Source organism: Onychostruthus taczanowskii, unplaced genomic scaffold, assembly GCF_017590055.1.
Source record: "Onychostruthus taczanowskii isolate IOZ18803 unplaced genomic scaffold, ASM1759005v1 scaffold28, whole genome shotgun sequence".
NCBI classification, from domain to species: domain Eukaryota; kingdom Metazoa; phylum Chordata; class Aves; order Passeriformes; family Passeridae; genus Onychostruthus; species Onychostruthus taczanowskii.
In genome coordinates, this window is record NW_024500128.1 from 3104410 (window position 1) to 3125361 (window position 20952).

The 20952-nt window shown below is 43.0% G+C and overlaps 2 protein-coding genes across 4 annotated transcripts in view; one reads left to right on the plus strand and one right to left on the minus strand.

Annotated features, from left to right (window-relative positions):
* Positions 1-8407, plus strand: part of SH3BP5 (SH3 domain binding protein 5) — a 52778-nt gene extending 44371 nt beyond the window's left edge. The window contains exons 6-9 of the mRNA XM_041407862.1: positions 594-636; positions 2554-2773; positions 6002-6262; positions 6947-8407. Of these exons, the coding sequence (XP_041263796.1) occupies positions 594-636; positions 2554-2773; positions 6002-6262; positions 6947-7128 (706 nt within the window). The 3' untranslated portion in view covers positions 7129-8407. The remainder of the gene's footprint in view (positions 1-593; positions 637-2553; positions 2774-6001; positions 6263-6946) is intronic.
* A 1102-nt stretch (positions 8408-9509) lies between these two features.
* The window catches only part of CAPN7 (calpain 7), a 32328-nt gene continuing 20885 nt past the window's right edge, over positions 9510-20952 (minus strand). For 2 of the 3 annotated variants that reach the window (XM_041407859.1, XM_041407860.1), the window contains 7 exons: positions 20723-20858; positions 20197-20272; positions 17808-17953; positions 16976-17038; positions 14438-14568; positions 13172-13264; positions 9510-13091 (listed from right to left, as the gene is read on the minus strand). In XM_041407859.1, coding sequence (XP_041263793.1) covers positions 12947-13091; positions 13172-13264; positions 14438-14568; positions 16976-17038; positions 17808-17953; positions 20197-20272; positions 20723-20858 — 790 coding nt within the window. In that variant the 3' untranslated portion in view covers positions 9510-12946. The remainder of the gene's footprint in view (positions 13092-13171; positions 13265-14437; positions 14569-16975; positions 17039-17807; positions 17954-20196; positions 20273-20722; positions 20859-20952) is intronic. The other variant, XM_041407861.1, reaches the window with a different exon arrangement.

The window sequence follows — 20952 nt, forward strand, 5'->3', positions numbered from 1 at the left end:
GGGTGGAAAGTGGTTTCTAGGCTTTGTGCTGCGCCTCTTGTACCCCTGTCCTCTTGCAACCTTATAAGCAAGTTTAGGGAAGTGCCTGGTGGGGCCACTGTTGGGAGGTGCTGTGCCCTTGTGTGTGGTGCTCTGACCTCTCTTCACACCCTCTCCTTCACTGGAAAACCCAAGAACTGCCCCTCGACCCCCCACACCTGAACACAGAGAAGGTTCACCTTCTGTAGGAATTTACGTGTGCCGAGGGCTCAGAAAGTAGCTGGGTAGAGAGAGGATGCCTATGCCTGAAGTTGGATGTTACGTTTAAATATCTTGCAGAATCTAGGCCTGGAGGAATTATGCTGTCAACTCCAAAAACTGGAATTTTGCAATTTGTATTTAGGTCAAAGGACCCATGAGAAACAGATGCATTAGGGAGTAAGAGAGAGACACTGAGAGCATGTGTAGGTGTTCCATCAGCTGGATAGTGGTCTCCTGGGATTGCAGTGATACACAAAATAGCTGTGTTAATGCTACAAAGAGAGCAACTCCCACACCAGTACATGGCATTCAGTCCCAGTGATTGTAAACAACTGTTCTTTGTTTTTCCACAGACCTTATTTTGAACTCAAGGCAAAGTACTATGTCCAGCTAGAGGTACGTATGTAATTCAGATCCATCTGAAACTCTTTACTGCTTACAGTAAATACTGAAATTACATCTAAAGTGCTCTGACAACTATGTTGTGTTTCTATACAAAACCAATTCAAAACCTCTTAGCAATTTGCTAAGCACATTTTAAAGATAAAAGACTAAGAGAGTCTTTGTTTCCTTGTGTGAAATAAGAGTGTTTGAACTCTGTCAGAACCAAAAGAGTACTGTTTGACTATCTTTGCCTCTTGTAGCTTAATGTGTCTGGGATTTGTTTGTTGTAGGTTTCATTTTTTCCCCGCCCCCCTGTTTTATGCTTCACACTGTTTAACTGTACTTGAGGTGCTCTTTTATGTTCACTGGCTGGATCAATTAACAGAATAAGTAACCTGCTTACAGTGCTCAAATGTCATGCAGATGTGAGTTTCTGATTTGGGGTTTGGCATAAGAGGGATTTGGGATTTGGCTGGCTAGGCTTCCAGGGCTTTTTGGCATCTCTGCACTGCATTCTGTGTGGTGTGGCGATGTCTGGCCAGTGCTCGGGCACAGCACATGCCCTGCAGGGCACAGTGGCCCCGGGCCGGGCATGGCATCCGTGTGGGATGGTGATCACTGCTGTGACAGCCAGTCTTGGAACTGCTAGGGATGGGAGGGCAGAGCAGCCCTACAAATTCAAGTGCAAGAATCACTCTCTTTCTACTTGAGTGACTTTTGCTGCATGTGGCCCCGAAATTGGGGAGCCTGGCTCCTCAGTTGCAAGGTAGTGGCCGGTGCTGTTGTTGTGTGGGTGGGCACAGGGTTTAAGTGGAGCACATTGCCTTGGACTGCTGGCCACGGGTGCAGGAAGGCTCCAGTGGGGTGCTGGGTCAGTAGGACCCTAGCTAGAAAAGGATTCCTATTCCTTGTCTGGGGTGCAAGGCATATCCCACAAAGGTTTTGTGAGCCCTTTTTTGCCTGAGATTCGTCAGCCTTTTGTAAGCCTCAGAGACTCTGGTGTGCACCTTTTTCCTTGCCAGGTTCCAGGCTCGGGTGCGATCTCCTCCTCTGCCTTGCCTGCCTGCAGCCGCTGCTGCATCAAGCTGAGCCCTTGCCTGCCCTGGGCTGGCTGCCAGGCCAATAATCCCTGCTGCCTACAAGCATCTTTTGAGAAATTCCCCTTTTTCCACGGGCAAAGACTCACTGTTTGTGGGCCTGTTGCTTCTCCATGGCAGCTGCTCCTTGCCTTCCTGAAGCAAGGTGATTGTGTAAACCGTATGAAAAAAGCACAGATGGTTTTTTGTGCATTAAAAGCAAGCATTGAGAGAACTACAGACACACAAGCAGTGTTTCCCCTTTGGGAAATAGGATACACAGCACTTCTGCCCTTGCTCTAGGGTGGTGTTCCTGCCTGGGGACGCAGGAACTGCTGTATTACAGCTGTCAGGGTTTGAGGTTTGCTGCTTTCTGCTCTGCAGGTTTAGTGAGCAGAAGTGATAGGTTTGGTGCTCAGCAGAGAGTGAGGCTCAGCCCCCTCAGGGGTGACCCCCAGCCCTGCTGTGCCCTGCAGACCGGGGCTGCCAGCAAGCCTTAGGGGTGGTTCTGGGTTAAGCAGTGACATAGCTGAGAGCTGCATTCCTGCTAAGGAGAGATCCTGCGTGCTCACATCTTAATGGGACCTCTGCTCTGTGCTTAGCTGGGGGCAATGACCACACTCCAGAGGCAGTCCAGCCCCTGGCTCCCATGGCTTGCTTTGCTGTTGTCTCCTTCACAAGTGGCACTGCTTGGGCCAGGGTGCTTCCGAGTTCTGAACTCTGCCATCCCTAGATACCAGCCCCGGTTTGTGCTTGCCTGTGCGGAGCCAAGGCACCTGCATGTGTAACAGGGAGCTGTGTGCTGTGCCTTGTTTGTAGTGAAGGTCCATCTAATAGCTGTCTCCCTTGTTAGCAACTGAAGAAAACAGTGGATGACCTGCAGGCCAAACTGGCCCTGGCAAAGGGAGAGTATAAGACAGCCTTGAAAAATCTGGAGATGATCTCAGATGAGATTCATGAGAGGAGAAGGTCCACTGCCATGGGCCCCCGAGGATGTGGCGTGGGTGCTGAGGGGAGCAACACCTCTGTGGAAGACCTGTCAGCGACTAAACCGGAGCCAGACACCGTCTCCAGTGAGTACAGAGCACTCTCGTGCTTGGGAACATCCCATGGGCATTGTAAGAAATGCTGACGTTAGGGCTGCTCTGTGTATTCTGCAGTTTTGAAATTTGCTGGCTGTTGTGGGACTGTGGCTAAGTTGTGATGCTTGTTGTTATTGCAGGAGTTGATTACATTCTTTAATAGCCAATTTTCAAGGGAAAGGGTAATGAGTTAAAGTGCACCAGCCATTCCCTTAACACCCCTGTAGTTTTTTGCACAGTGCTGTATGAAAGGAGCAAAATGAACACACTCCAAAGCATTAGACACTGGTCTAATTTTACACCAGTGGTGCTGCTGGCAGTGACTCGCCTGGGGAGGCTGCAGGCTGGGGCAGAGCATTCAGCCAGTCTGGGAACAGACCTTCTGGATCAAGGGCTTGTCTTACAGTGCTGAGCCTGTGGCACAGGGAGCTAAACTTGTGGCTGCAGTGGTAGAGAAGGGTGTGATGCTCGCAGGGAAGCATGTAAGGAAAAACTCCTTTGTGCTGCAAAGTCTTTTGCCAAGGTGTGATTTCAGCAGAGCATGTGTGCTGAGAGCAAAGGAAGTGAAGAAGCAGCAATATGCTGCTGCAGTGTGCTGAGGGGCTCTGTAGGAGAAGTGTGTGACAGCAACAACCTCCATGGAAGCTCCAAACAACCTCTGGTGGCACATGGGGACCTTGTGTTGCAAAGTTGTATGGTGAGTTTGCATTTGTCCTGGCTCTGGGTGAAAGTGGATAGATGGACATTACATGTGGCCCACTTTTGCCTCCTTCCTGGACACTTTCCCCCTTCTTGATGCAGAAAGTCTTTTTCTTGCTGCCCAGTCCACAAATTCCAGTTTAATTTGTATTTCAGCTTCGTTTCTGCAGGGCAAAGTCTAGGTCAGGATTGCAGGGGTTCATGATTGCACAACACTGGTGCCTAAAGGCAGAACATGCAATTTCCCCATAGGCACCAGTGCGTCCTGGCACTTGTACAGTGCGTACAGGAGGCCTTGTAGGTCCATGGTACAGCCTTGTGGGAGCTGGGAAGCAGGCCTGGGCTGGCCTTCACCCTCTGCAATGGCAGGAATTTCTGCATGGTGTGTTGGAGCTCTCACTCAGTACTGTGCAGCTGGGACCTGAGTTGCAGCAGCAAGGGAATGCTGTGTCTGGACAGCTGATGCAGCCAGGTTTTGGTATGGCTGCTTATCTTCTGCCACCCTTAATTCCTGAGGTGGATCCTCTCCAACCTAGGCAGGAATTGCCTCTTTTAGATACCTGCAAGTCCACCTCCTCATGAAGAAGGCCTCCTGAAAGCCCTGGGTATAACGGAATTTTCGGGTATTTTGTGCTGAAGGAATTCAGGGACCTGGGACATAGGGGCAGAAAGAGCCAGGAAAGTTAATGTTAATTTATATTAGTTGCTGGCTCCCCTGGCTGCTGCTGAGGCTGAGGCAAGGACCAGCAGAGTGGGCTCATCCCTCTCTTTGAATTGCGCAGTCTGACAAGAGTGGAAGGACATCAGCTTGTGTCTGGTGCCAGCACAGAACTGGGTTATGACAGGGCAGGACAAGCAGCCTGGATTAAATAATAAAATAGCCTGGATTAAGTTCTCATTGTAATGTGGGGGGAGCTTTCCACCAAGGTCCTTTTATATTTTGATTTCTGTCTGCTGGTGTCGGATAAAACATCTCGTCATCAGCAGGAGTTTCTTGGCCCTTGCAGATGCTCCTCTGCATTACGGTGAATTTAGACAGTGAAAAGGAAGCTACAGTTTAAGCTGTGCCATGTGTAGACTGCCTGATGTCAGTGCTTCTTGCCAAGCAGAGGACTCTAATTGGAAACATCTTTTTTGCCAAACCTTTTACTGCTTTTGCCCCCACAAAGTTATCTGTACTGGTCACCATATATTGATGAAACACAGCAAGTGAGAAGGAAGGCTCCTCTGCAGTCTTAGATTTGACTTCATTAAAAACCAAACAACAAAACCCAAACCACAAGAAAAGTTGTCCCTGAGTATGAAGTGCCCTGGAGAGGACTCAGGAAGGTGAATAATGTTGTTATCCATTTCATGCTTGAAGCCTTTTGGGTCAATGTTGCAATGTGTAAGTGCAGTTCTGCAATCTGCAAGTCCAGCAGAAAGAGGCTGAGCGTCTCTGCCATAAAAGGAGGCAGTAGCAGCCTCTGTTGGCACCTTCGTGTCCGAGGGGTGCCTGCAAGCCCCAGGCTGCCAAGGTGACAGGAGAACTTCTTTGAAGCTTCTCCTTTGAGCCCTTTTGTTAACGCTGCTGCTTTGCCCTTGCTGCTCTTCCAAGGCAATTCTGAGCCTCGCTAACAATGGCAGGAATTGCCAGGAGGAGGAACTGAAGATAACCTCAGGTCACTGTGGATATCTTGCTGTGTCTGGGACTTCTTCAGGCCAGTGTGATTCCAGCACACTCTTGGTGGTGTAGAGGCTGATGTGTGTAGAGAACCTTCTGATCCCGGTGGGACTGCTTGTGTGCAGAAGTCTCTGGTCCCCAGCCTGCAATGAGCCTCTGAAGTGTGTTGAATTTCAGCAAAATCTACACCCTTGTGTTGCACAAAATGGAGCCTTCTTTAATGGGTTTCTCCTCTGGTTATTCATAAGGACGCTGCAGCTTAATCCAGTTTGGAGCGGGTTTGCTTTAATTAGAATTGAGATCTGAGCAAACGCAAGCAGGGAACAGAATATATGTTTTTTTGTTTTGTTTTGTTTTGGTTTTTTTTGGTTTTTTTTTTTTTTTTTTTTTTTAAATTTTTTTTTTTATTTTGGTGTTGTTTGGTGATCCTCATTCAAAAAGAAATCTTGGGACCTGTGTCTTTCTAATTAGCACCGTAAATAACCAGGAGGCTGCACAGGGATCAAGATAGTGCTGGGGGAGGCAGACACAGGGAATCAGGCTCTAACCTAAGTTGTCTACTGAAGACCACAAATGAAGAAGGCCAGCAGGACCAGTAAAAATCCAAGAGCTTCTTGGCACGAGGAGCAGTAGCTACTGCAGAGCTGGCCTTGCATGGCCTGGCTGGCAAGTGTGCTGCTGTCTGGGGCAGAACCAGGCTAAGGCTTTGCACAGGGGACACAGAACCAGAAGGGGCAGCCCATGGGCTAGAAGTGTGTCTGTGTGTGGAAGATGCAAACCTGAAAAAATGCCTTTGCCTGGGAAGGTGCCGGAGGGGAGGCTGAATTACTAACTGGAATATTGTTTGAACATTGCAGTGGCTTCAGAAGTGTTTGAGGATGACAACGGCAGCAGCTTTGTGTCCGAAGAAGATTCGGAAACTCAGTCGGTGTCCAGCTTCAGCTCTGGTCCCACGAGTCCCTGTGAGGTGCCCACTCAGTTTCCTCCTGTGACACGACCTGGAAGCTTGGATCTGCCCAGCCCTGTCTCCCTCTCTGAGTTTGGGATGATCTTCCCTGTCCTGGGCCCCCGGAGTGAATGCAGTGGGGCCTCCTCCCCCGAGTGTGAAGCTGAAAGAGGTATGCACAGCTGGATACGCCCTGGGCCAGTGTTCTTCAGCTTCATAAAGGGAGCAGGAAAACCTTCGCAGCTCCCCTAGGCACATGCCAGGGAATGCTCAGAGCTGCTGGCTGCTTCTATGGGGAAGGCAACTGTAGAAGGCCCGGTGTCTCAGAGTTAACAGCGATGTCTGTAATGCATTAATTACTGTTCTCCTGGCTGGCAATGTTCCCCAGTTCTGTCTTAGTGCAGGGGTTTGAGATTTCTCACTAAATAAGTGATCAGTGAGATTCTCATGGTACATTTATTTGGAGGAAAATCTGAGTTCATTTATTTAAATTACTGTCCTGTTTTTTGAAAATCTTGCTTTCCAGGAGAAAAAAACCAAACCAAAATCCCCACAAAAAAATAACATGCCAGAAGGAGCTTGTTGCAGGCTCTGCCAGCCCTGGCTGACTAATTCAGACTGGAGGATTACCACTGCCCTTGTCTGCTCCATTTTAAGGCTGTTCTCACTAATTTGCTGATGCAGTGCACAAGATGAGCATGGTTTGGAAGGCCAACTTGGTTTTGTTGAAGCATCTTGCTCCTGCTCCTGTAGTTTCTGTGTGCTTTGGCAAAGGAAGCTGCAGAGGCACCTGCTTGAAGCTTAACTTGCAGAATGAAATCCGGGTTTAACATCCAGTTTAATCCTTTCTTTGCAGGGGATAGGGCAGAAGGGGCTGAGAACAAGACAAGCGACAGAGTGAACAAGAATAGGAGCAGCACCAGGAGCAGCTCCACTGAAGGGCTGGCTCTGGATAACCGAATGAAGCAGCTCTCCCTGCAGTGCATGAAAATCAAAGAGGGAATTTGTGCGGGCAGGAAAGCTGCCCAGATTGGCTGAGGCCTTCTCATGCCCCGTCCTGAATAATGGGAATCTAAATATTTATACATGAACTTCTAAGTGTTTGAAGAACGTTGTGCCAATAATAGATGCCAAATCTTAAGCGTTTACTCTGAGAATTTAAAAATGCACTAAGAAGTTAAATTGATGTGGAGGGCTGAAGTTTTTATTCAGTAAATCCTTTGTAGGCCGGACGAGTTATCAAATGTTTAAGCTGTGCTCATATTTCACAGACTTTGTAAATTGTTTTGTAGCAGCCTGGCTGAAGCAATAACTAGTAATGTTCCCGTGTAAATTCATGCCAGTCGGGGGTCTGAAATTCAAGCCAGACTTTTGCAGAGAGTGGTTTGGCTTCGGTTTTGTAGAATGAAATGCTCTTTAGATACAACCAATCTCTTGAGTACAAGTGGCATAATCTTTAAACATCTGTATTGGTCTTTATAATGCTGAAACTGTAGAAATATTTTGTATACAGGAAAGCTGTTGCATGTGGGGGGTCTGAAAGCCTTCACTCTTCCCTTGGTGCTCACAGAAAATAAAATGAGTCATGCCTCTAAGAGCCTATAAAACAGATGGATGACAGGAAGGGGATGGTAAAGCCCAGCAGTGGGAGGCCCTTTCTAGACACCTTCCCGAGTCTGGCTTGGACTCTGCAGGCGATTCCAGTGACCAAAAAGAGTTGATTGGCCCCTTGCCCTTCTGCTTCCCTGAGAAGTGAAGAATTATTTTTCAGCACTTTAAGTGTTTTTTGGGTTTTTTTCTTCCCCTCAAAAATGGGAGTCATAGATGTTTTCAGGATGATGATGATGATAAGGGGTTTGCCCTTGAAATATGCATGAAGAAAAGGAATTGCCAGTGTAGATTGACAATGTGTTCTTAAGCTTCTCTGTAGGTTGTACTGTGTGGGGGTTTATAACTGTTAAAGGGACTTGGGATTTTAGTATGCCCTAGACAAACTGTTCAATAAAACTAGAAAGGGCACGGGGCATGTTTTGCCAGCAGCTGTTAGGCAGTAGTAGTGTCTGATAATTATGCTAATAAGTGGTAGTAAAAATCCTAGGACTCTTCAGTTTTGGTGACTAAGCATTTCTGAAAGCACCATTTTCTCTAAAATGTCAGTTTATATTGTTGATTTGATGGGAATCTTAGTATTGCCCAAAGTATTTTCTATTCTGTTTTTGCAGTCCTGTTGTATTTCATCCTTGCCACAGCTTGTGTATCTATTCTCAAAGTTAATGTAAAATTCTTCACACTACAGTAAACATTTTTGTTTTCCACATTTTGAGTCTGTGCAAGTGAAGTTTATCTTAAGTGCTAGGAACCAATCTTCTCCCACAGTGAGTTTAGCCTCCAAATACCCACTTCCAGCTGAAGACTGCAGGCTGAGGTCACACTGGTGTTAGAATCCATTGAGGTATATGGGCAACTGGTGTCTCTTTCCAGCTTCCCAAATCCTGCATATGTGGCTCACATTTTATCCTGAACTGTGCCACAAGACCAGAGCTTCAGTTAGGCTCTCCAAAACCTCCTTAGTGTGCAGGAGGGAGGGTATTCTGTTACGTAAGACCTCTGTACCTAATGCTGCTGAAATTGGCTGTAAAGCCGTGCAGAATTGGAGGCAAAGAATCCTATTTTCACAGAAAAATAGATTCATCACATTATAGCTGTTAAGCTGTAACTGTGTTAGACATTTATATGTTTACATCTTCTGAAGACTTTAAGGCTGAAACCTTTCACTGCCAGCAGTTCCCAGGCACAGAAAATGCTTAGGAAAGAAGTCTGTGGTTCCAACTTCTGATGTGATCATTACTTAAGAAAAAGCTGGGATAGACAATATTAAATATGAAAAGCAGTTACAGGAGTGCCACATTGTATCAGGTGTTTTTATTTAAACTTTCATAGCTGAGCTGTTGTCTCTGCTGCATTCAGCTAGAAAACTAGCAGAGCTCTTTGTGGCTGAATCTCACTTTTGCAGACCTCCCAGTCAACACCTGTTACATGTTCCTGGGCTCTTTGAATGGTTGTTTTGGTAGTGATTTTTTTCCCTTTTTATTTTTTTAATCTCTCTTGTTATCAAATTTCTTCTCATCTTGCCAGTTTGGACTGGAAACCCAAACTTCCTACACTTGGGCACAATGGATTAACTTTGTGTGCTGCCTTGCCTATGTCCTGATTGGGTTGAGCTCCCAGCTGGGTAAACCCATTGATTTGGAAGTTTGAAAGGGTGTGGAACCCACTCTGCCCTTCCTTTTCTATCACCCTGCTTCAAGAGTTGGTGAAAGATCATGATGCAGCCTTCCTCCTTTGGTGAGCCCTGGACTTGGCAGGGAAACCACCCTTCAAACATGCAAGCAAAAAGGTACAACTGTGTGGCTAATAAATTAATGGAAAACTCATTTTATTTTAAACTTCATAAAAGCCATAATTATAAATATGACATACTTAAATGAGCATACATTGCTATGGAGTACAAGCAAATGAAAAAGTTTTCTCCCGTTACTTTTTACTTAAGCTCTTCATGGATTCTGAAGTGTAACATAATGGTAGCTGCCTTCATGGGTATAAAAATAAGCCTCTGGTGTATCAAAGTATACATGATTGCTTCATCTGCCCTGATGTGAGAATGTATAAAGCAAATGTTAACCTAGGAGTTCTACTTCTCTTTGGTATTATCAAACAAATTCAGTGTCCTTTTAGATGAAGTGATGAAAACCTCTACTGTATGTACACAAACTTAGTTCTAAATAGGTGGCTGTTCAAAGGCTGCAGAGATTGTGTGGTTAAATGCATAAATACTGTACAAAACAGTTACATGAAGCTTGCAGCAGGAGACTAGGACTGAACTCAGACTCAGTCTGGGGCAGTTGGGATGGAAGATGTTGATGCCATTCATCCTCTCACTGAGTCTTTGAGAACTGAGGGATTGGATCAACCAAGGGCTAACCTGTGTCTTCCTAACACAACAAATTGTGTTCTCTGTCATATGGCTCAAAAAATGCTAAACAGTACAAGGGAAAGAAAAGCTTAACTTAGTGGCCTGAGGTCATGTTAAAATCTAAGGATCAGTTCACTTTGCAATAATTTTTCCAGACTTACATGTGGAAAATATATGAAAGTATATATTTGACAGAAAATACTAAAGCAAGTCCTAAATGCTTACATCAATGGTTTTTCTTAAGAAAAAAGGACAAGAAAATTTTATTGTAAAATTCATTTTCCATAACCAGAATCCCTAGGCTGCAATTTATAAGGATATTTTGTAGTACCTCTTAAATACTTCACCTGAGTGTTCTGTCCTATGTCTGAAGGGAAATACACAGTGATGCCATTCTGCACCATGTGCAGGTGCAATATTTGATTAGACTTTGCTTTATATATATAAGACTGACACTAAACTCAAGTCCTGTGCATTAATGGGGATAAGCACAATCCACTGACTGTTCCAAATGTGTAAGAGATACTGGCGTATCCTGGTGGGGACAGGATCCTTTGGCCTCAATGTGTTTGCCTGGTGAGTACATTTCTTACTTTTTAATTCAGTTCAGTTTAAGGTCTGCACAGTATGGAAGCTGAGCCTTATGCTTGTTTCATGCAGCATAAGCTTTGGCACTAACTTGTGCTCAGGGGAAAAGAGAAAGAAAAACTCCTTCCTGCCGAGTAGAAACCAACTACGGAAGAACAACAACAGATTTTCCTGTAGGCAAGTCTACCAGCTTGATCTCCAACAGCAGAGAAGGTGCAAGAACTTGGTGCTGAAAGCTGGCACTTCTGGCATCTGCCTTTTCTACTGCCAAAAAGATACTCAGTTGAGATTTCCTCACTACCTCCAACTTTAGAGATGATAAGATAGCTGGAGGACTCCACTGCTACTCTGGGTTTAGCCTCGGCTAAAAACGTAACAGAAACCTGTAGGGAAAATGGGAGTTGAATGAAGCTTCCATATCGCAGGGATGAAGCAGTCCTTGGCACATACTCCAAAAGCCAAGCATAACCACAAAGAACCTAATCTGTTTTATTCTCAGCTTGTGCCCATGCTCTTCCTTCTGTTGATTTATTGCAGTAAACATCAGAAACTCTCCTGCAGAAGAAGGTAAGTCAGTCTGTGACAAACTTGTCACGAATTCCCTAGCCCAGATGGTCTCTGAGAGAATTACAGTCAGCAAGGCATGTTTTCCAAGGCAGGAGTTATCCCTGCCCTTTCAGTGCCAGACACTTGTTAAGCAGCTGTCTGATGAAATGAAACAAAAGGTTCTTCTACTTTCTGGAGAGGACTAATAGCAGATTTCTGTGGGAATAATTTTAGCCCACAGCTATTTCTGGTGCTATTGTAGAATGTGTATTCAGTTTCCCAATGGCCAAGTGACACCTGTAACCTAAAGCAAGATTTAAATGCTACCTTTTTGCTTGGAAAACTGCCAAACCAGTGTGAATGGCAGCAAAATTCCCATGGCTGTTTTCAAAATACCCTCTCCCCCAGTTGTGAAATATTGTAAATTTTGTAAAAATTACAAAATTTAATCAATTTCAGGATCTGTGAGGCAGCTGGTATTAAATAAAAAACTTTCCATCTTGAATCCTCTTCAGATCCAATGTGTACAGATCTAGAGGAAGAACACATGGTGGGGGGTCTTCTAAAAAAAATAACTTGTTCTGCATTAATTCCACCTCCACTATTTTCTTAAGAACTCTGATCCTACTTCTATTGATGACACTGGGCATGTGCTCAATTCCTTCACTGGTTTCAACTTAAAAGGAAAAAAGTATCTTTTCAAAGATGTCTTGCATAATGGCATCAGCAAGTGCATTCCTTGCAGCTGTGGCTCATTGGGAGAGAGGTTTAAATGATCCTTCCCCACATGATGCATACTTACAGAAGTGATGAAAATAAAACATTTCTTTGCTGAGTTGCTGATGGTGGGCACTTCCCCATCTCTCTGCACCATCAGCTGAGACTACTCTCAGTAGATACAGTGAATCTTACAGGAGATCTTCAGATGAAAACCTTTCACAGCTGCTCATGGCAGGCTGTGCTGCACTGCCTGGTCACTAGTGCTGGATAACCTCCTGTCCTTCCTGCTTATCAGGATCAACCTAGGTCTGGCAGATGGCAGGGAGAAAGCCACAGAACCTCATGCTGTATTATGTACTGAAGTAATTCAGATATGAAGTAACAGCTCTCAAGGTACACATAACATGAGCAAAGTGCTTTGCTTTTAGAATAGCTAAAGCTGGAACCTTCTTTTTCCTGTACTCCTATATACATATTCCAGAGAAGATGACACATGGAATACTACTGGCTCAGCAGCAGTACACTTACATTTAGATGGGAGAATCAGTTCAGTGCTGAAAACATAGATAGCAGCACAAATGTGTAATAAAAGCTATTTGGTCCTGAGACTGAATAAGCAGAATACACAAGAATATTTTTTTCTTACATGTTTACTTTTAAGAATAGAATCTTTAGCCCATATACCCTGTATGTTGGGAGGAGGGAATTTCAATGTTAGTTCTTCTTGTAACTCACTAGACTTTGATTCAAAGTGTGGAAAAACTGCAATAAATTGAGTTCTGCTGGTTCATTTGAACATATGCATTTTAGCCTATTCCCAAGCCTGTTGAACAGTGCTCACTCCTGGACCACAGCAGCAAGCCCACAGCTAACTGCCTGCCACAATTAACTGGCAATCTGTCATTCCATGCTTTTGGCTATAAGTCAGGATGTAATTCTCTTTTGTGCAATGTGTAGTAAGGGTTCTTCACCTGTTCTCAGGACAGATCAAAACCATCTCCTTAAACAGTACTGCACAGTTCTGTCTCCTCACTGCAGCTGTGACACCTTAAGAGGAGTAGTACTGTTAAAATCTAAGAAAAAAGGCCCCTCTTGTTGAGGCAGGAATGTGGTGGGGATAATGTTGTAAACTCCAGCAAATGTGTTCTCCACCTCCAAGTAGCAAAATCCACACCTATGATAAAGAAAACTACCTGTTAGAAATGGGATCTAAAGTATGTTTCAAACCTCTGTACAGACTTCATTAAGTGTTACCTGTAGTCACCACTGCTTTTTTTCTGAAAGCCATAGGAACCAGGATCTCCCACTGTTGAGACGGTGACAAGTTCAAAACCAACGCTGTATTGCCTGCAAGTGACATGACAAATTTGCTTTAGATACTTGGGTCATCAGGATTACCACAAAGAGGGCTAGTTATTAAAAACTATACAGTATAACTGAAAGACATCTAAAAGTTTTGCCATATTTTGTGACAAAAACGTTAAGTCAAATTTAGCATGACATGAATATAGTATTTGGAGGAAGAGAGAACTCAGTTCAGGTTTAGAACTAGACTGTAGGGAAAATGCCTGCTAGAAGCCTGCCTGTGCACTCAAGCAGAATTCAAGTAGTTAAGCTTGTGACACACTCCTGTGCCACATGGCAGAGATCCTGGGGTGTGATCAGATTGCTATCAGAGGACTCAGTGTCAGTGATCTCAGCAGAATTTCTCATGTTGCAATGCAACTTGGGACACTTTGTCTGCTCCTGTTAATGCATGTGACAGGCACCATTGCCTCTGTCCTTCAAACTGCCCAAATGACGTGCAAGTGCAGGAAAAAATGCAAAGAACTGCTCAATTCACGGAACCATGCAGCCACACCTCTGCCTTCACCTTCATTTCATGAGAGAAGGAGTTTCCTCAAAGAGGGGAGGAGAGATAGAAAAGTTCTGCCATTTTGTACGGCCCACTGTACAGCTTTGCAAAGGATAAACAGTTTGACTGCAGGTCAGGAGATGTTGCTATTCAGAAGTACTGAATACTGGTGTTTTGAGGTAATCATTAATTGTGCCAAAGGAATTTGTCCTACATAAGTCTACTTTATAGGACATTGACATCCAGCACTTCTCCTGGCCTGCCAGTAGCAGAGTAAATGCACTTTCAGAGGTGTTTGAGAGCTGTAAGGGTTTAGTATCTGGTATACTCGCTCTACTACAAAATAAAAGTAATTATGATCATAATTAGTTTTAAGACAAAGTCCTTTATACCTTCTTCCCTAACTCAGACCCCAAAACTTAAGAGAAAGGAAGGCTGCTGCTTTCCTTATAAGTCAAGGATTTCCCTCAGTAGTTAATGTGTAGATTTAAAACACTATGGATGGTAAAGATAGAAACAAATAGTACTAAATCTGAGTCAACTCCCACACCTTGTTTTCTGGATTTTCCATGAGCTTCCCACCCTCCCCAAAGGGATACTGACAAAGCTTTATCTTTGGCATGCAATGCTTTCACTGTATTGATGCACAATTATTTTCTACAAACCTTGGCCCCCGTAGTTCAATTAGCAATGGTCCATTCTTGTCTAGCTGGAATTGATAAATGGGGTTATTTTTGTAGGTGTCTCTGAAGTTACCACATCCTCCAGCACTGTGACCTTTCCACTGTCCATTAACCTGAAAGAAGTCAAAAGTACAGAAAACAAATCCTGAGGATTTCTATTGCTTATGTATGTATACACACATACAAGACTAGATGGTCCTCTCACTTTAGAGATTATTGACTTCCGTGACCTCTCCTAATTTTTAAAGTGAAGTGAAAGATGGTGTTAAGCATTCATGAAGTCTTGTGCAGTTCCCCCTCCCCCTCAATCAAAGCCTTACATCCCATCCCTGAGACATGTACTGTATTTTTGCAGCTTACATTAAACAAGCACTGAGTGACTGTTTCTGACTGTGACAAACTGCAGCTAACAGAAGACTCACATTCCCATCTATCCCATGCCTACAAGACTACACAAGGTTTGTTTTTTTTTGTCCTCAGACACTCCTTTATTGGGTTAAATGAGAAACAGCAGCAATACAGGCAGTACAACACTAATAGTGTTGAAACCTTTTCTTTTAAAGATTTTTTACTCCAGCCCTGTCCATCACCTCTGTGCACTGAGAACCAGCACTGCAGTGACAAGATAACCATAAGGACAGATTCTGCAAGGATAAAGACATTCAAGAGGAAAAATGCTGCTCAGACTTTGAGAACAGGCCATCTGTTTCCAAGTTCCTCTTGCTAAGTCATTAAACTGAAAGGTTAGACTCATAAGGCATGCCAGGCCTTGTGGGAATCCACAGATTTATAGCTCAGATCCATCTATCCTGTTACTTCTCTCCTGTCTCTGTCAAATCAGCAAGGGGCAGCATTTTCCCTTCTGATTTAATTTCTAAAATCAGTGCCCAAACCACCCAAACATAGTAAGTACAGAACCAAGGGGAATTTCTCTCCCTACCATGCCACTACCCAGCAACCTAAAACTGCTGTGTGCTGTGGAGCTTTCCAGCCCTTTCCCACTTCTGCTACACTTAATTCTGGGAATCCCATCAGGGCTTGGTGAGCTCCAGAGGTGACCACTTGACTCCAGTATAGGACATCTAACAGAAGTTGGTTTTAGTGCTAAATTGTGATTTATTTCTCTGCTTGATTGTGAGTGTGATGACTGCTAAGCAATCTCCAAACAGGCATTAAATACAGGCAACTAAGCTTTTGTATTCCATCCTAAAGACAGAACTGACATTGGATAGATAGAACATACCTTATTTTTTTTTAATACTAGACAGACATGTTCAAATAATCAACCGTATTTTTCTACATACTTAATTCTCTTTTAAACCATATTACAACATAAAATGGATGACTCTCCTCAAACAGCCTTTTCACCTTGAATATGTTTTTGTCCTCTTAAAACACTTCCTCAAGGTAAGCCCAGTTTTTAATAGGACAGTGGCTTCCAGAAGAAGCAAACAAATCATCTTGCTGTTCCCAGGAATCTCTCTATTCACTCACCATTCTCTAGAACAGCCTTCAAGGGACTGTTCCAGAAATAACGGCTGGTATGGAACATTGTCCGAACCCAAGAGCCAAGCTGCAAGCCAGCATGTCCCCCTGACCACACAAAGTAATGCAATCCTGGGCTTCAGGCACAAGTGTCCTAGAAAATGGATTGTTCCATTGTGGTTCAAACTCCCTTGTTTCTCTCTTCCTGAACAAGTTACTGTTTGGACAGAAGACTTCTGACTACAATAGGATTCCCCAGGGTATGCATGATAGGTACAGAGGTAAAGCTGCTGGTTTATTCTTTCCTGAGGATAAAACTGCTAAAACATGAAAATACATACAAGTTACTTTATCCTGTGAGCCCTTGGCTATATTTATACTTCAGCTGAAGGTGTAACTGCAGCTCATGTTGACCGCTGAAATATGAATGGCAGCTGGCCCCAAAACTGCCCGAGCTTCTGACCTAGTTTCAGTCAAGTTTTTCACTCTCCCAGCTGTTCCTATACTCTCAGGGAGCATTTCTACAGGAAATGTACAATGGATATACCTCCTTGATCCTTGTCTGGCAACAGGAGTGCTTGTTCCAATTGTTACAGACCCTTGAGGTACCTTTGCAAAATTTTGGAACAGTAATGTGTTGTGATATTGCCATCCTAAGTTTGTTTCTTATGGTCTTGCTACTGGTGCCTTTGGTTTGGCATTGCTGATTTGGTCCCATCATGCCAGGAGTTTTCCCAACAAAATCCTGCAATTCTCCCAAGGGGAAATGAGCAACAATTCTGGGGGGTTTTCTCTCTGCACTATTCCTAGCACAACCTGATTTCTGCAGAGTGAGGACTTATTAGGGTATGGGTTGTTGTTCCAAAGGCCAGGCTGTTCTATGAAGGCTTTGCAGCACATCTGCAATGGCACAGCTGCAACAACACACTCTGTGGTGGAGGTGGGGCAGTAGTATCAAAATATATTTAAAAACCTTGTACATCTCAAATATGGAAAAGCCAAACCAGTGATGCATAAAAGAAAATGTTTCTTTACCCGTTTGGAAATGGTGTAAGGTGTAGGAATCTTGGAAAAGGTGAACTTGCACAAGGAATACACCTGTGTTGTAAAAAGAAGCAGCAGGTCACACATTCATCTTGCACTTTTCAAATGCAATCATGACAAATTAAAAGAAAGCAGAATTGCCTATACAACATTTTTAGATACTTGTTCACTATATGCCTGTATTACCCATCAGATGACCCTGTGTCAAACTCAAAATTCAGAATAGTGCTGGGACTAAGACTTAGACTTAGTTCTACTTAATTTTCTTAACAACCCTGCCCCCTCATCCCCCCCCCCCAAAAAAAAAGCCAACCAACCAAAGAAAACCCAACCAAAAAAAACAGCCAACCAAAGAAAACCCAACCAAAAAAAACCAACCAACAAAAACAGCAAAATGGAAACAATCTGCATTTTACTCTTTTTTCAGTGAAAAAAAAATCTAGCATTGATCATTATGTGACTCAGCAGCTAAGGGAAAAACCCAAATCCTAAGTCAAGACCTAGAAAAGTCAAAAATCTTTAAATCTTAACCAGGATCTAAAATAGGTTTATTTTGGATACATAGAGAACCAATGATCTGCCTGTACACACCTTTTTATTCTAGAAAGTAATAATATTTTTCAGCTGATTTTGTTACTAAAATTTTGTTACTACAAATGGAGAACATTATCAAACATGTCATTCAGTGGTTCTGCTCCATCCCTCATAGCTTCCCTCCCCAAGATAGCAATATTAATTCAGAAATACCCTTTTATCAAATTTAAAAGCAAAGGACACTTTGCAGTCTAATTGCTTACATTCATTATGAAACAACAGCACATACCCTGATGGTGTAATGGATGGTGTTTTGTTTCTCATACTGGGACACCACTAAGGTGAATGTATGGGAACCTGGAGAGGTCAGCTTTATCTTGGTTAGATAATGAGGACTGTTGATCCTAATACCATCAATATAAGGAGGAGGATCAGCTGAAAAAGAAAAGGATGAACATTTTTTTCCTGACCAAAAAAATCCCCAGCTTGGTAAACTTCTAAGATAAGACTGAACAGACCCAAGTGCTCTGAACAGATGAGAGCCTCAAGATTTACCCACAGAAAGGACAGTCTTAACATCAACTGCTGTTTTCAGGAGAGGTACATCACACATGACAAGACACAAACTCTGTGCTTGAAAGCACAGCTTAAATCCCACGACATGCAAGGATTGTTTATCCACCTCCCACCAATGTCACTACTCAAAGAAGACTGCTGTAATTATGTTAAAATTTCAAGAGAAAGACAATGAATGTTTAAGCACTCTTTGAAAAATCTCTGGAGTGTCTGCTCTTTCTCCATTGGCTGGACAGTTCCAGAATGCCAGCTGCCAAAACTTTGGCTACCTTGTAAACAATACTTCAAAACATGTTAATTCCTTTAACTAAATCACACACCCTTTCTGTCCCTCTCTCTTCAAATCCCTGTGATCATTACACAGATGTAGCTGCATCCCAATACCAATGCACATGTGGTACTTCCAAAGATCCCAAGTGTTTGCTTTTATAATAAGACAGTGTAATTTGTTATTTGGCCTCTAATTGGTTCTTTCCAGACTTCTTTTAATTTCAGTGAAGCAGGACCAAGTCTAGCCAATTAATTCAATAGGCCCAGGATCAGGTCCTTTTATTTTCTTCCACAAAGCAACATGGGAGAGGGAAAAGGATTAATATAAAACAATAAGAAGCTTAGGAATGGGAAATCTCGGCCTTGCTGCCAAAGGATTAAGTTGCTTTGTTCTCATCTCATTTGAACAGATGGTTAAAAATAATACTGCAGCTTGACCAATCTATTTCCATGGAAAAAGGTTTTAAACAAGTTTGAGCTCGTGAGATCAGAAGTTTTTAAAAGAGTTTGTGTAGCAAGACAAAACAAATGAATTGTTCATTTTTCGCTACTGGTCTTGCTAGGCTGTCTCTTTCAAGCACAACTGAACAATTCCCTCTGCTATACAATTGTGTTTGGGTTTGCTCACTTAAGAACATTTTCAGTGAGACACATGTGTAAAATAAGCACTGCTAGAACCACCAGGAACACCAGAAGCAACCTGGGCATTTAGTTCTCCTCATAAAGGAGCTCTTACAAAACCAGATGATGTCAGGTGTCAACAGATCTTTCCACAGAAAGCCTTGGGTTCTCAGAGAAGCTTGGATTCTGCTGGAATTGGTCAGCAGAGTTCACTGAACAAGATCAGATGCAAACAATGCAACGCTTATTAGCCATTCCAATAGATAAAAGTCCCACAAGTTCCACTCTTTGGTGAAAAAAAGCTTTAAAATCTACTAAGGGAGTTGTTGCATGAGCAGCTACCTGAATGCAAACCTGGTTCTACAGAGGTTCCTATCTGTAAAAGCAACCGGCCAAATCCCACTTGTTTTAGGATGCACCTTCACTGAGTAATTCCAAGGAATATTTCTAGCAATCTCTAACTTAACAGAAAGAATAAATAAAAAGATGATCTTACTGGCTCTACCTTAAAGTTTCAGTCTATCCATTCCACCTGGGCATTACCTTTACACTCAGTGTCTCAGATCTGCCATCTCTCTTGAAATAAAGCATACTTGGCTACTTCACAGCTACAGCAAACCACTTCTCCTCAAGGTGAAAAGAATCTGACATATAATGACCAAGAGTGAGATTTTGATAAAACTTGACCATTTTTAACATTCTATACCTGATACTTGGAACTACGCTGAAGTATTCACCTATATCTCATAAGTTTGCTTAGGTACTTTACTAAGCCAAATCCATGGGACAATTAACCCTGATTATTTTCATTTTTTGGAAGCAGTAGACCTTTAAATAATTTCACAAATATAAGAAATAATTGTGCTATCAGAGAAACTAACACACAACATCTGTTCCCTCTAAGCATTAACGACTGGCACTGAAAAATAACCAGAAAAAATAAAGAAAATGTTGCATCAAAATAAGTGTCAGCAGGAGTGTGTAGACCTCTTAAGAGTGCTTACAGCACTCTGTAGCATCTGTAGAATGGCCTATTCCTTCTGTGTAGACTTTAAGTAGGATCAAACAGAGCAAAGCAATGATTTCAGAAGACTGACCTCTTAACTAGGCATCTAGTTTTAAAGAAAAAAGTGCCTTTCCTCTCCACAAAATTTTGTCTGCTTCTTCATTTATTTATAACATCAGCTTCTTGACAATTAAGGTACACTAACCTGGATAGTAAACCTTTTTGCCATCAGTCTTGTACACAACCATTGTAATGAATTCCCGATTGTGTGCAAAGTCATCCTATAAAAACAAAACAAAAAAAAACCCCACAAATCAGAATTGTGCAATTCTGTGAAACATTATGAATGCTTAATCAGAGTCAAGTACACCTTCTATCATCCCTTTTGATTCGCACACAATATGATGTGATATTTGTATTTATTGGGATATCCAGCAGAGTCGTTTTTCAAATGCCTGAAGTAAACAAACATTCACTAATTTAATTTAGTCAGGCCCCAGGATTCAACATTACTTCAGAACCTTTACAGTGGAATAGAATCACTTAGCTCAAATTTTACTCACTTTCAATTGGAGGTACATGAATGAAAAAATTCCACATGTACACAGGCATACACACCTGAACACAGGCAGTAACATACTGCCTATGTTATAATAAGAGAAATAATAAGAGAAAGCCATACAGAAAGATTTAGAGAAGCTGTGGCAGAGCTCACAGTGCAGAACCAGCACCTTGTCAGTGATGTGCCTGCTGAGCAGGACCCAGACAGCAGCACCACCCTGTGGACACTGCACCTCCAGCTTGTACTGAGGGTTGTTGGCCAGGCTGTAGGCATCCTTCACCGGGCCCTGCTTTGCATCCCACGTGCTGAAAGTGATACAGACACGTTATTAGACCAATAAGAAACTAATTTGTGCTTTGAAATGAACTCCAAACCCTACACATATGCAGAGTGTGATAT